This window comes from Melopsittacus undulatus, chromosome 1 (assembly GCF_012275295.1).
Source record: "Melopsittacus undulatus isolate bMelUnd1 chromosome 1, bMelUnd1.mat.Z, whole genome shotgun sequence".
Taxonomy (NCBI): Eukaryota; Metazoa; Chordata; class Aves; order Psittaciformes; family Psittaculidae; genus Melopsittacus; species Melopsittacus undulatus.
In genome coordinates, this window is record NC_047527.1 from 112,227,874 (window position 1) to 112,243,880 (window position 16,007).

Sequence of the window (16,007 nt, forward strand, 5' to 3'; positions counted from 1 at the left end):
CGTTTTCATGCATTTAGCTAAAGAGGCAGTGTGATGCAGGTGCCCATGCTGGGTTTTCAGTAGCGGTTTCAGACCCACAACTCTATTTTAGAACTTAACGCTTACTGGTTATTTTTTTCCCATTGGATTCAGTCCTTTTTGGTGAACTTTAAGCAACTTGATCTCTTGAGAAATTTTTTAAATGTGTAAGTATGAATAAATTATGGGTAGTAATTCTGTATAACTGAAAGTCTTAGTAAACCAGTTGTGTTACGGTTTGTGTTTGTCTGCTTCCCCGTGGTTCTGGCATGCAGAAATCAGTTTCCTGTAGATTTTAACTCATTATCATTAAAATTTAAGTCCTAACTGGTTCATTACATATTATTTTAACTTATGATGCCCTACTTAAACAGTGGTTATGGAAGTGCTTATCATGAGTATTTTGTGACTATGCATGTTTTACTTCCTTAACTTATGGAAGATAACTGGCAGAGAAATGAAGTCTGACGTGGAGCACTGCTGATTCTTTTATCCTGTAGCATCACAGTAGCTGAAGTGGTTATGCTGTATAGCTTTTTCAGGATGCAGTTTGAGTAAGCAGTCTCGATGTGGTGAGTTTTTTGTGTAAAGCTGTTTCAGTGCTAAAGAATTTCTTAGTTTTGCATGTTAATCTGGGTTAATGTCCCATTCTTTCCATATTACTGCAGGCAGTTCAAAACCTACTCTGTTAACATCTGCAAAGTTGCCAGGGAGTGAAAGAACATTGTGATCTTGATGAGCCATACTGTTGGTAGGCTGGTAGATAGGTTCTTGAAGACAGGCTTGCATCTAGAATTTCCGTGTGGATCAGGGTGTTGCAAAGTCCTGCTCTTGAGACCGCTCTTTTGTTGTCCATCTTGACTGGTCCCATCAAGTTCGTTTCCCCTACATAGGGATATTCCACTAGCTATTTGCAGTTGGTGCATGGTTCAGAGCAGGGCCCCTCTGTGAAGGGCAACCAGCACAGGGCTGGTCCACATCTAGGGTACAAAAAGTTTTGTTTAGGGTGAGTTAGGGTTTTGGTTCCTTGTTTAAAATGTCTTGCTATTCAGTCATCAGTGTTTACCCCAAATCTCCACTTCCATGAAGAAGAATGCATCACATAGTTTCTTGATCTGGTGGTCCTGAAACTTACTGTGCAAGCAGTGCATTCCAACTATTATTAAGTATTGCAGTGACATTTACATTGATTAAGTAAATAAGATAGCTGTTAAGGTCACAGAGAATTACCTATTTAAGATTTGCTGGAAAATCTACACCACAAACTTGAAAGTTTTAATCAGAAGTAGCTCCTTCATGTGAAACACTGATGTCTGTACCTGTGCCTTTCTGAGAAAAATACTTCTGCCAAGGCAGAGCAGCAAGGTACTATTTTGCCACTTTCCTTTATAGTGAATTCCTGCTTTGCAGTGAATTGTTGTAGAAGCAGACGTGCTTAGAGTCGTTGCATGTCCAGACAAATTTAGGTTTGTAATTAATGACATTTGTTGTGGGAGTTCTGGCTGTTGGAAGTGGTTACAGAGATGTGGGTCCTTGCTAGAGGTCTGTAGTGCCTGTGTAATTGCTGTCCCCTGTCACTGGGATTGTTGGGTCCCTTCCAGGTAAGCAAATGGCTGTGTCCTTTTTTTCCCTTTTCTCCAGAAACATGAATGCAGTCCTCTTGTCAGCTCATAAAATTCATGCTGAAAAGTGTGGCCCTCAGCTAAAGCTAGAAAACCTTCTGGAGTGAGGGAAGAAGGAACTTTTTTAGCAGGGTAGCCATCAAGTCCTGAAATGGATGTCTCCAGAGACTATTTAATTCTTCTTATTTTAGAAACATGTCTCTCTTCCTGTTCTTTTTATAAGCAGAGTCTTGATGACTGAGGGTGCGGGTTGACTCTGTGACCAGTGCAGTCCACCATTCAGCCATGGGATGTGGCTGAACAGCAGTGTCCTTTGCCTTTTTATCCCCTCAGTTCTCTTCTCCATCCCCATCTCACCACCTTCATGAGGTTCTTCATTGGATTAGCATTTCAGCCAGATCTTTTCCTTGCTCCAGTGCTTCTCGGTGGCTGCACCAATGCTAGCACTGGTCAAAAAGGAAAGCAGTAAGAAGAATTGATCAGGAGGTTGATTAAAGAGGGTGAATAATTAACAAGGTGGATGAGGCAGTTCTCTTTGCTGACATTCCACCCTTAAGCTGGATGTAAGGGGTTGTAAATGTAATCTCAGTTCTAGGAGGGATCAATTCCGTACAGCATTTCTGTCTGTGCTTTAAGCATGTGAAAACACAGCTGATGCAAAGAGGCGTCAGTCTGCAAGAAACACAAGCACTAGTCCAAAAGCATGAGTTGCTTATTCATTTCTGGGTGTATAAGCGTAAGTGGAGTACCATGTGGTGTTATGAAGTAAATAGGCTGTCGGGTTATTGCATCAAAAAGGTAAAGGTGGCTTCTACACAACTCCTCAACTCCCTCCTATATATTTAAGCATTTCCCCTGTGGCCTGAAGTGTGGTTGTGTATTTCAATGGAAGGCTTTGCAGCAAGACACACTTCAATATGCAGCAGGGGCAGATGCCTTGTGGTGCTTTCTTTTGTTTGGTATTGGCTTGGTGAATGCTGGAGTACTGGGTCACATGGGTTGCTGCTTGGCTGAGTGGAATAATACAGCAATGGCCTAGTGGCTTATTTTTAGTGTTGCCTTAATATAGGTGTAAACTATGAATTGCATCAGGTAGGGTGAAATGCTGAGCTGAAGAGTAGTGAGAAGAGAGCAGGATAGCCACTGATACTTCATTACAAAGGAGTTGATATTTTTGTAACTCTCGCCCTTTTTTCTTTATTTGCCACTTAATTTTCTGCAGATATCCTATTGGTGTTTTAATAAATAAGTTAAAAAAGCTGCAAATGCAGGGGTAGTAAACATTCTTTGTAAATATCTCGATGATTAGCAAAATACAAACGTGCTAAGTATTTAAATCTGCAAACTCAGAGTTAATCTCGCTATGAAGAAATAATCATTCCTTTGTCCTGTTGTTACTTAATGAGGCTTTAATTTCAAATTAGAAGCTCCACAGATTTCCATCAAAGCTGGTTTTTTAAAGAATAATTTCAAGCATTACTCTTTGTAGAGGCAGCAAAAAAACCCCAAAACCTTGGAAAGCAGCAAGTCCTAACATTCGAGGTTATGTCCATGTTTGTCTTCCTGAAATATTTAACAAAAATAGAGCACAGCTCACAAATGTGGAGAAGTAATTTTAAAATCAGTTTTCCAACAGCACACCATTTGCAGCCTTTGAAAAAGGATCCAACTGGTGATATCGTTAGACATTCCAGTTCTTGGCAGGCTTGCCTTTTGTAAGCTTTGTGGGGGAAGTCACTTTTTCAAGGACTCGGGGATATATTTCAAGTATTTAATTAAAAGGGGGAGAACAAGTATAACAGAAAATAAGTAAACATTGCACAAAAAAAAAATCATTTATTTCTTGTAACAATGGATTCTTTTCTGTTCCAGTCATCTGTGGTTGCATACTGCTCAGTTCCAGCTCCATCAATGGTTTCCAAAGGCTTCCTTTAGCTGTCTAGTGTAGTTAAGTGTTTTGATTTATTCCCTTAACAGAAGACTCTGCAGAGGGTAGTCCACAGTCCTAACCAGTGACTTGCAGGAAAATGTGTTTGACACTGTTGGCACCAGGCTCCTGCAGTGGCTGGAGGCTGAGGCTGCGCATTGCTTTGCTTGCGCTAACCGTCAGAGTTGAGCCCAAATTAGCAAATCTGTACCCGGGTTTTTCCGATGCTCAGCAGATGGAAAAGCCATTAGGCAGTGGAGGTAAAGGAAGTGCTCGCATGTGTTGGGGGGCTGGCCCTGTGCTTGGAGAGGTGCTGGCTCAGCCTTATATGGAAGAGGACATTTTCCTTGTTAACTTTATGGGGAATCTGTGCCCAGAGCCGCGTTCATCATGTGGATGCATTTCCACAGGAACATTTCTCTTCCAAGTGGTCTTAATCATAGTTTTAGCACTGTGTCACATCTTTGCTGACTTATATAAATAAGTCTGCATGGACTTGCTGTGCATCTGCTGCTGGTCTGCCCTAAAAAGGTGAACTGTTTATAATTTTCTCGTTTTGGCTAACAGAAAAGATGGTTCTAAACTGATGCCAGCAGCTTAGTTTTTTTCTTACTGAAAATCCCACCCCGTTCTGGGCTGAACTTTAAAGCAAAACTGCTTCTCAAGTCAGAAAATATCCTTTTATTAGAGGGAAGTAAGGCTTGCTAAACACAGAGCATACCTCCTGTGAAGACAGACAAGAAGGAACCTAAAAGTTGAGCAGCCTGGTAAGGCTTTCTCCTCCTGACTCCTAGTCTGACAGATGTGCTCCTACACCATGTAGCCACTGTCTTTCTCTAACCTTGATTCAGTTCCTTCATCTGTCTTCCACCTACTTGTGTTTGTTGGGTCTTGGTTGCCCTCTGATCCAAGTTCATGGTTACACAGCTTTGATCTGAGTGATTGCTTACAGAGGAGACTTAATGAAAGAGTGCTCATGAAAGAGTTAGAGGGAAAACTTGGTGTAAGTTACATGCAATAAGTAATGCTCAGAAGTTAAGTGAGGTATAATTCACAGTTCTTTTTTTAATTGGTAATTTCTTACGTGCATATCTATAACATCTAGCAAAGTTATTCTGTGGCAAATCTCTTCATTTTCCTATGTCTAAACTCTCCACTTCCCCCTGGCTACAGCATCCACTGAGAAGTAGGCCAGAATGATTTGTTGGAAATACATGAACCATCTAATACTGTTGTTGGATACAGTTTGTTAGTAGAGGGTTGGCCTGTGTTTGAAACCTTCTCCACCAGATTTTAGAGCAGCTGTCACTTCTCTGTTAGGTGTAGCTGGATGTGCAAAGTAATAATTATCAGTGACATTAAATCAGTGTAGGAAAACCAAAGCTCAACTGCTTTGCTACTTAAAGTATTGCTCACTTTGCTGATGATTTATATGCATAATAGTACATATTCTAGAGAATGTCAGGTTCATTTTAAAAGACTTTGCCAAATTTGCTTTTCCTTGCTGTATTGCAATATATTTTATAGAACAAAAAGGTATTAAGAATATTGATGTTTCCAGGATGACTGGTAAAGCTTTAATTAGCAATAGCACTTTAGGATGACCAAGTGGCAGCCACAGTCCAAGTTCTCAGAATTCTTATAATGAATAAAAGAGAAATGGAATTTAAAATAGTACTATAAATTCAAAGATGTGACAGCTCATCCTGGCTGGCTACCTGCTGTAAGAGTAGAACAACATTTAGGAAAAAGTGGTCTATTTGAAACCAATTTTTAGAATGTACAAGTTAGTCCAGAGGAGGTCCATGAAGATGATCAGAGGGCTGGAGCTCCTCTCCTATGAAGACACGCTGACGGAGTTGGGGTTATTCAGCCTGCTCTGGGAAGACCTTAGAGCAGCTTCAATACCAAAAAGGGGCTCTACAAGAAACCTATAGAGGAGCTATTTATAAGGATTTGTAGGGATAGGACAAGGGTGGATGGATTTAAACTGATAGAGGGTAGATATAGATTAGATATAAGGAAAAAAATCTCTCTATGAGGGTGGTGAGGTACTGGCACAGGTTGCTCAGCGAAGCTGTGGATGCCCCATCCCTGGAAGTGTTCAAGGCCAGGCTGGATGGGACTTTGAGCAACCTGGTCTAGTGGGATGTGTCCCTGCCCATGGCCAGAGGGGTTGGAACTAGATGAGCTTTGAGGTCCTTTCCAACCCAAACCATTCTGTGATTCTGTGAGTGTTTAGAGAAGTAATCCTAGCTCTGGCATAATTAGGGAAAATTACAGTAACCCTAAATCATATTTTATAAGCATTCAGATTTTGTCTTGTAAAGCATATAGATAATACCGTTTGTTTGTATTTATTTTTTTCTGCCAGGCTTTCATAAAGATTTATAGCCCTGAACAAAGGGTAGAGTGTTGGGTTTTTTCTTTAATAAGGTTGGTACCCATTAATTCTCTGTTGTCCACAGAATTGGAAAAGGGGCTGAGTTTGTATCAAGGATGCTTTATGTTGTATAATGTGAGAAGTTCTAGTTTAGAACTGTCCTGGTTTCAGCTTTAACAGTTAACTTTTATTTTTTATTTTCCCTAGTAGCTGAGTTACTGTCTGGGTTTAAACCACAACAGGAGTACAAGAGGTGTGAAGTTAGGTTGTAAAATGCCCTTCAAAGATTCCGAGGAAAGGGCCTTGACATTTATCTTGAAATAGAGACTTGAATGGAGAAGTTCCATTTCCTTTTTGTATTTCTGTGGTATCTTTGTTTAGACGTGTCTCTCTTGATAACATTCAGAGCATAAATATTTTTTTATAAGATGTTAACAGATTGGTTTGGGTTCTTTCCTTTCCCATCCCCCAGCTGAAGAGTGTTTTTAGACTTCTCATAGCTTGCTGGTGTATACAGCTTTAAGAGTATTTAAAAATTAATTTTTGAACCTACCCTCTTTGATGTCTTTTAAATCCAGTTTAGCCCACAAATATAATTGTATTGTAGCAAAACTGTCCAGCAGATACAACTAAGTTCATTTGATTTGTATCTGCTCCATGTTCCTGTCTCCTCTGAAACACAGTGGTCTTCTTTTGTATTTCAGACTAGTCTAAAATTGCTCACATGGGCTGGTGTCCTCTGCTGCTTGATATGGAATGGATTTGCTCAGCAAGGTAAGTCACTTGATTTCATTGCAGTAGTTTCATATTGCTTTAAAACTATATTTATTTAGCAGTTAATTATGTAGATAACTATAACATTATTAGATGAATGCTAATGGCAATATGTCAGTCATAACTCATGTTAATAACCTGTTTGTAGATAGAACTTAGTTTAAAAAAGCCAGAATGGAATAAACAAAAATTCTGTTGTTGTTGGGCACCTTTTTATAAATGAAGTGACTGATTTGTATTCTCTGCTAGGTGGGAGTGACTGCATAAAAGCTAATGCAAAATCATGTGGTGAATGTATACAAGCAGGACCAAACTGTGGTTGGTGTAAAAAAACAGTAAGTGTTGCAAAATTCCTTGTATGGTTTGTTTTTCGAGATTTTAGTAAATTCTTTAAATGTATAGAAATGTTTATTTTCCCTAGTAGTAGTTTCCTGTAAGTCTTCAATTTGATACTTTAAAGTTCAGATACTATGATTTCCCTGCTGTCCTGATTTGAGTATAATTGGTTCTCACAATGTGTTTACTTCTCCTTTTGTAAACCTTAACGGTATACAGACCCTACAGGATGTCTCACAGTTATTTAAAAACATTTCAGCATGGAATCTGTCTGGGTATGCATAATTATGTTCTTCCACTGACGTTAAAGTAAGAGGTAATTTTAGGCAGACATAGATGGATTAGGGGAGGAGACTGGAGGTTTTCTTTTATAAAAGAAAGATGTTCAAATTTTGTTTTTCTGATGTTGGTAGACTTGGGGTGTCGGAGATTGGTTTGAGTTTGCTTCAATCTGAAATAAAAAGAGTGTTTTCTTATGCAATTAAAAATCAAATTCAGGAAATATAGAATGTAAAATAATCTCAAATTGTGTGATTTAGCCTGTATATGCTGAAGTGTCTTCTTCAGGTTAGAAACAGAAGAAAATGGTTCCTACTGATAGTCTTTAGTTTGTTACTGAAAACTGGGAAATTTTCCTGTTTCTTGGTAGAAGATGATAATGTATATTTAGCTCCATATAGTACCTACTTACTGTTCCCCAAACCAGCTTATTAACTTCAGACATTAAACTGACTAACTTTTAGAATTTGGTCTTGAGCTATCCGATCCTAGTCATCAAGAACTGACAAGCTTTAAGATATATTTATTTATATACTTTTTTTTTTTGAGGGGGGGGGGAATCAGGATTGCCAAGTATCTCAATTAGAAGCCTTATTTATTTATATTTGAGTTTAGAGGGGTTTATTTTAGACTTGAGGTAATGGTAGTTTGTTGTTCAGTACAAACTTACATATTGGTTTTGCTCACATATCTTTACTTCTGGATTCAGTTTCCCCCAGGTAAGAGTTGTCTGTCTTTCCCCTGCTCTGTCAGCATATTGCCATTAGTACCTTTGGAAAAGGGGCTGAGTTTGTATCAAGGATGCTTTATGTTGTATAATGTGAGAAGTTCTAGTTTAGAACTGTCCTGGTTTCAGCTTTAACAATAATGTACTAAGGTACACATACATAATATTTAATAAAGCCATTCAAAAAAATAAAAAGAAAAAGAAGTTAAAAGGGAGGATAGTTGCCAAGCAGACTGCACAAATAGGTTAACTCTGTAGATTAGTACATGCAGATGCAAGCTTTTTCCACCTGCTGTCACTTTTAGAGTAGCTGATTTAAAAGGATGTTCAGCTTCTGTCACAGGTGACATTGGGCATTTTATTTCTTTCATCTTGCTTACCCAATTAGATATAAATAGATGAATACTCCTGGACTAAGAAGTAGTTGCTGATGTGTTTAGTATAATTTGAATATATTTCAGGACTGGGTGTTTTATTAATGAACTTAAAGAAGAAACAGAGTCATTGTAGAAAGTGTTACTGTGAGTAGAATATAACAAATAGCAGATAGCTGTAAACTTGATCCTTTTTGCCTGTGTTTTTTAGGACTTTTTGCAAGAAGGAGAACCAACATCTGCCCGATGTGATGACTTAGCAGCACTAAAGAGTAAAGGCTGTCCCATGGAAGATATAGAAAATCCCAGAGGCAGCAAACAGGTGCTTGAAGATAGGGAAGTAACAAATCGTAAGATAGGTGCTGCAGAGAAGCTGAAACCAGAAGCCATTACACAGATCCAGCCACAAAAATTAGTACTGAAACTAAGAGTCGGTAAGGACAGTTTCATTCTAGTGTTTGGATGATTTTTCTGTCACCACCACATCTGTGATTTTTATTTTGAATGTGTAACCTTTTTGTTACAGAAACTACTATTGTTCAGATAACCTGAATGATAGCAGAGCCATTCAGGTCAGCCCCAGGTGTTCAGATACTCCAAATACTGTTTGATTTTTATGAAGGTTAGATAATATCACTTTTTCCCAATAGGACTTAGGAGAAAATAGATACAGCATGGATTGAATATATATCAGAAAGGCAGAAATGGTTTGTTTTCCATATTTTGTAGTTGATTTTCTGCAATGTGGCTTCTAAGAATGAAAGTAGAGGAGCGTGCAAAAACTTTAGAGCATTTCATTTTCACTGAAGTACTGCTGTTGCCTAAAGCATGTGTGCCAGAACTGAATTGTTTTGTAGTTATGCAAGATTTTTGGATTGCTATTTTAAATACTTTCCAGAGGCTAAAGATGTGGACACAGGACTACAGAAAAGAGAACAAAGTAGCTGTGTACCATTTCCAGCCCTAAAGAGAACTTCCATTTAAAGGGGGAGAAGGACAGAACAGAGTTAGTAGCTCATGTGGTACTTGAGCATAATGGAGATTGTCCTTAAGGCGAGTTCCTAAGTACTGCAGACATATTGAACAGCTACCTTTTTTTTACCTGGAATAAGAGCCTGTATTCAGGGTCACCCACTTGGAGGTGATTACCTTAATAAATGCAAGATCATCTGAAGAAGTTTAGCAAAATGAGAAGAAAGGAAAAGAAAGTTACTTGGCAATTTTGGTATTACTCCTGTTTATTTCTAATGTGACCTTTTCAGCTTCAAACCAAATTCCTTTGTTGATTCAAAAGTCTCTTCATCAGAACATATGAGGGACCTGGGCAACCACAACGTAATTACTCAAATTATTACTCTGTTTATAACCACTTCTCTTGGTTTTAAGCTCCTTGGTGAAGGACTGTGTGCTTGAAGAGGGGGATATTTGCTTTCTGTTCAGGCTCTTCTAAACAGTGGCTAAGGAAAATCTAAAGCTTTAAGGTTTTGGTTGTTAGGGTGGGGTTTTTTTGCCTTTTTGCATGTGTGTGTGTGTGTTTGTGTGAAAACGGTGTTGCATAGCTGCATGATCCATATGCTATTCACTTTACCTGTCTAATGGTTTCCCCAGTTTGCTAATTTTGGTCATACTAAGTAAATGCTTGATAATTATTAAGCAGACTTCAGCAGCAGTAACATCACCATTTAACATCAGTGACTGATGAGGGTGAAAGATAACATTTCTAATTCTATTTGTCATTTCATATATAATTAGGAAAAAATAATACTTTTCCATTGGGGTGGGGTGTAATTTTCTACACTGTCTTTCAACATCAGAGTGAAACTACATACTTCTGTTGGCAAAGCTCAGGGTCTAGGCTTACAAGTGCAACAAATAGTAACTTGCCATTATCTCACTGCTGTTTTTGTGCTTTCAGACATTTGATGCCAAGTAACTGGAAATACTCAAACCAGAACTGATTTTTCTTTTATAAGCCTATTTAGACAGTGCAGTGTGGGGATGGTTTGCTGGGCTGGTTGGGGTTTGTTTTGTTTTTAAAATAAACATGAGCTTTTGGAGTCATCTTGGATGCAAATAGATATTGAAAATTTATGCTATTAGATCCTGTTGGAACCTTGTTAAAATTATTGCAAGTGTGAAGATTTTAAATTGCAGCAACTAAGGGAGGCTTGATTTTTTTTTTTTGGCAGGTTAATGTTGTCTGTGGGGAGATAAAATACCTTAGAAATGTGAAGTTGGACATTTGACATAAATAATTCTTGAATACTTGTTGAACTGTGCACATGTGGGATTTTTAGTGATTTGTATTTTTGTTTAAAACAGGGGAACCCCAAACAGTTTCATTGAAATTTAAGAGAGCTGAAGATTACCCCATCGACCTTTATTATCTTATGGACCTCTCCTATTCTATGAAAGATGATTTAGAGAATGTAAAAAGTCTTGGAACAGCTCTGATGTTAGAAATGGAAAAAATAACCTCAGACTTCCGAATTGGTAAGAAAGATTTGTCTATCCTAATAAAAAAATAAAATATTTCCATCCTGATGTTTTTCACATGATTACATATAAAGAGTAATTTGTTTTTTTTTAAGTTACCAGTATTATGGCAGATATTTGTAATAGATAGAACCTGTTGAGGAACGTAAGAGTACTTGGTGTGAATGCCAGAAATGGAACATAAACAATTATGAGAACTCTTTCTGATGTCAATTCAACTATAAAGCATTTGCATTCTGTTGTGTCATAATATAAATAGGAGACTTCTATTCTTCAGCTTACAGGGTTCTTGTTGTTCTGTCTTAGGCTTTGGCTCTTTTGTGGAGAAAACTGTGATGCCATATATAAGTACAACACCAGCCAAACTCAGAAATCCTTGTACAGGCGACCAGAACTGTACAAGCCCATTTAGCTATAAAAATGTACTCAGCCTTACCAGTGAAGGAAATAAATTCAATGAGCTTGTAGGTAAACAGCACATTTCTGGGAATCTAGATTCTCCCGAAGGTGGATTTGATGCAATAATGCAGGTTGCAGTTTGTGGGGTAAGTGTGTATTGGTTTTCTTTACTGCTTTATTAGATTAAATTGTTTGAATATAGCCATAGCATTTTATACTGTCTGATGCTTAAACATGTAATCTCATGCCAGCAAGACAAGAGAGATTAGGCAGACTGCATGGATATGTGCATTTGTCTTCTGTGGAGACCTCTAGTGAGTGAATGAAACCAGGAAGCAAAGTGCTGATTAGAGGTTATGTTCATAGCAGGTAGATGCATTCCAAAGTACAAAGTTTTTGAAGTCAGATGCAGATGAAGAGTCAAATTCTGCACAAAAGCATATGAAATCTTGAGTAAGCAACTATTCTCAAATTATTTCAAAGCTTTATATGCTGCTTGTAGCTGTTGCTTCGGTATGGTTTGGTTGAAGCTGGAGAGGGACTTCAACAAGGGCATGTAGTGATAGGAGAAGGGGTTATGGCTTTAAATTGAAAAAGGGCAGATTTAGATTACATATTAGGAAGAAATTCTTCACTGTGAGAGGGATGAGGCACTGGAATAGGCTGCCCAGAGAAGCTGTGGCTACTCCATCCCTGGCAGTGTTCAAGCCAGGCTGGGCGAGGCTTTGAGCAACCTGGTCTAGTGGAAGATGTCCCTGCCCATGGCAGAGGGGTTGGAACAAAAGGACTGTTCTATGATCCTTGGGTGTCTGTCCTCTCTGCTTGGGCTGTGTAGTAATGATATAGAAAGGGACTTTAGATGCTGGACTGATGTGCTCAATTTCTACAACCCTGTTGCGTTTTAGATACTCTAGTGAGAACTGACCAAATCAAAGTATATCTAAGAATATTTCTTGCCTTTGGTGAAAAACTTGCAACAGGTGTTTTGGACCAGACAATTAAATGCAATTGGTTTTAAGGTTTGAGTAGATTATAAGATTTCCATGGTGACTCTTGCAAATGTGGCTTCCCCTGAGCCTGTCTACATTTGCATGCATTTATTTCTCGAATGTTGGTCTCCAATGCTCTAAAGTAAATTGTTGCAGAATACCAAAAATCTGTTTGCTTGTTTCCCAAGGAACAAATTGGCTGGAGAAATGTTACACGACTACTAGTGTTTTCCACGGATGCTGGATTTCACTTTGCAGGAGATGGTAAACTTGGTGGAATTGTTTTACCTAATGATGGGAAATGTCATCTGGAAAATAATATGTACACAATGAGCCATTATTATGTAAGTCTTTATGTCATCTTCTAGGGAAACTAATACTTTGTGATGCGTAAGCTCAAAAAAACCTCATTAGGTCATCTCATATAGTTTCAGACTGCTACATCTTGTGAACTTTACCCATTTACCTCTGTATTATATCAAGGGAACTTAGTTAACTAAAACAAATATACAATAATTAATCAAGTCTTAATTAGAAACTTTCAAGAAATGGCAACTTTCACACTGTGATTTGTGTTGTTGGTTTTTAACCTTTTTAATAATAATTCTACATGTCTGCAAGCTTCAGTGGCTCTGTCCCATTATTTTACCATTTCCAAGTTGTTGTGTTCAGAGCTAGTGAATTACTGTAAAAGAAGAGAGCTCCTTGGCCAGCTTTTTTTAAGATTGCTTGAAATCTTGCAATGCAAAGTTGATGGTTGAAATATGCCTAACAACATTGCTTTAATGGTTCATTGATAAGTAGATCAGACAAAAGGTGACAAGAAAAATATTCACTGGATGGGGTAAACACAGTAAGCTTTACAAAGGTTGTGTGTTCATAAATTCCTAAAGTTAAATGAATATTTGTCATTATAAACCTCAAATTAGTTCAGTTTTATTTCATCTAATTAAGAAAGTGCAAAAGGTAGTAGTTTTCATAAGTCATATGGAAATCTGCAAAAGAGAGTTTTCTGAGAACACTGAGATTAAGGATATAAGATGAAGACTTTACGTGGCAGGCAATATGATAAAATTACTGCAAAAAGGTGTGATAAAACCTGTGAAGATAGGTGTGAAAAAACACCTATCTGCACAGGATATATATGGAATCTTTTCAATGCATGTTTGTTTTCAGAGGTTGTTTTGTTTTTGAACTGTGATATAAGCTGGCTAGTTAGAACTCTTATGTATGTTTCTAAAGGAATTTATTGTGTCAAAGCCTTTCTGATTGTTTTCTAACAATGTGTCCCAAATTTGAATTGCATTTTATGCTTGATTTTTATAGGATTATCCCTCTATTGCTCATCTGGTACAAAAGCTTAGTGAGAACAATATTCAGACAATCTTTGCTGTTACTGAAGAGTTTCAGGCAGTTTACAAGGTAAAGATAAATAACACACAATTCTGGTCTCTACTTTTTTCCATCAGAGGCTAAGACTGACTCAGATTTGCTCTGAAATAATTAATTATTTAATTTGAAATAAAAGTTATTATGAAAGTTAGTGATTGTGGAAGTAGTATCTTGCTTTTTCTGGTTTTATTATTAAGCCTTTTTTACTTGTTCAAAACAATACTGAGTTCATGTGTAATTTCCACGGAGAAAGTGCCCCTCCTCCTTGTCCCTCTTTATCCTTCACAGGTAGGAGGGAGTGGAGAACATATTTGCAGTGCTAATTTTTGTGAACATTTTTTACAGCAAAACAGCCGAGGGAGTGCGGACACTGAATTAAGAGACATACTCATGAAAGAATGTATTTTGTCCTTTGTGGTCTATTTGTATTCCTGATGTTTAAAATTAACTAAACTGCTGGATGTGATTGTGAAATAGGAAATGGCTGGGTGAAGAAGATGCATATTTTTCCTTGCTTTAACCGAAGAAGGTGGTTTGGGGTTTTTTTTGTTTTGTTTTTCTTCTGCTTTTTTAAACTTTATTGACATTGCAAGTTTTTCTTTTTCATTATAAATCATCTTTTATCTGCTTGTCTTTTATGCACTAGAAGTGCGGTGCTTCTCTAAGATCATGCAGATGTACAAGTTGACCACATACAATATAAGAGAAGGTCTTAGTATTCTTCTACCAAATTTGACATGAAAATGCAAAAGAGAAGAAAAGACTGGATTTTTTTTATAGTAGTATTGTGTATAACCTCAAAGATCATAATAGTCACTGGCAACACCATGCCCTTGTCTTTTTGAAGTACTTGATCTTGACTAGTTAATTCACTGAAGCATTATAGCACTTTACAGATATTTATAGTACAAATTTTACTTTGATCCTTGTTAAAACTGTAATTTTCTTTCTACTTTTGTAAATATTGAAAGGAATTGAAAAATTTGATACCAAAATCAGCAGTGGGAACATTGTCTTCAAACTCCAGCAATGTGATTCAGCTCATCATTGATGCATACAATGTAAGTTCTAATTTTTATTTTTGTTGTATTAATCTTCTAAGTTGTTACAAGTTTTTAATAGCAGGGGATACTCCAGAGTGGATTTTTATTTTTCTACAAAATAGTATACTATATTATTAATATGCCACCATTGCAGTTAACCCATGTTAGATATTCATACACTATGGCAATAAGAGGTTAGGTGGCTAGAAAGACCCTCTTAAAGTCACTTAAAACAGTGTTACAGATTAAAACTTATCATCCATGTTTTCCCACATAAAAAAACACACAAAACCTCACACTGTTTCTTCAGCACCTTCAGTTCTTGCCTTCTTTCCACGTGGAGGAGAAAAGGGCCATTTTGCAGCCCATTTACCCCAAAATACCTACATCAACCTCAGGGACTCTTGGGTTTAGCCCCAGAATATTTTCTTCATAGCTGCATTGTTTGCCCCTTGTACTCTAAAGGAAAAATGGGGCTTATTTACACAAGTGCCCCCAGCATCTGTACCTGCCCCTACTTTGCATAACAAGGCTCAGCTATGAGAAGGGGTCACCACAGCATGACTATGGGCAGACCTGGGCTGGTGTTTCTTGGCATGTTGGAATGTGCATAATTCCAGTATGCCTGTGGGATTTGCACTTAGGCTGTGCATAGTTGTATGATGTCTTTTCTTCAGGGGAATGCTTATGCAATTCAGGTCAAATTTAGCTAATAACTGTTATTCTAGTCCCTTTCTTCAGAGGTTATCCTTGAAAATACCAAGCTACCAAAAGGAGTGACAATCAGTTATAAGTCTTTCTGCAAGAATGGAGTGAATGACACACAAGAAGATGGAAGGAAATGTTCTAACATTTCAATTGGAGATGAGGTAAATTATATATGCTGCTGCTCAAGTATATAAAATTCATTTAAAGTGCCCAATGCTCAGATGTTGGTTTTCTTTAATGATACAGGCAAAAGTCCTTTTATTAATGTGGCACTCCATTTATTTTTCTTTGCAGGTTAGATTTGAGATTAATGTAACAGCTAATGAATGTCCAAAGAAAGGACAAAATGAAACCATTAAAATTAAACCACTGGGATTCACTGAAGAAGTGGAAATTAATCTCCAGTTCATTTGTGAATGTCAGTGTCAAAGTGAAGGAGAACCTAATAGTCCAGCCTGCCACGAAGGAAATGGAACATTTGAATGTGGTGCCTGCAGGTAAATAGACATTTTTGTTGCTTTTTGCAGAAGAAAAATGTGA

General features: G+C 37.6%; 1 protein-coding gene across 1 annotated transcript in view; it reads left to right on the forward strand.

Moving 5' to 3' along the window:
• ITGB1 (integrin subunit beta 1) overlaps positions 1-16,007 on the forward strand; it is a 47,020-nt gene that overhangs the window by 13,936 nt on the left and 17,077 nt on the right. Inside the window, exons 2-11 of the mRNA XM_034060726.1 lie at positions 6,655-6,724; positions 6,974-7,059; positions 8,652-8,874; positions 10,763-10,933; positions 11,243-11,481; positions 12,513-12,668; positions 13,651-13,746; positions 14,688-14,777; positions 15,488-15,628; positions 15,762-15,964. Of these exons, the coding sequence (XP_033916617.1) occupies positions 6,655-6,724; positions 6,974-7,059; positions 8,652-8,874; positions 10,763-10,933; positions 11,243-11,481; positions 12,513-12,668; positions 13,651-13,746; positions 14,688-14,777; positions 15,488-15,628; positions 15,762-15,964 (1,475 nt within the window). The remainder of the gene's footprint in view (positions 1-6,654; positions 6,725-6,973; positions 7,060-8,651; positions 8,875-10,762; positions 10,934-11,242; positions 11,482-12,512; positions 12,669-13,650; positions 13,747-14,687; positions 14,778-15,487; positions 15,629-15,761; positions 15,965-16,007) is intronic.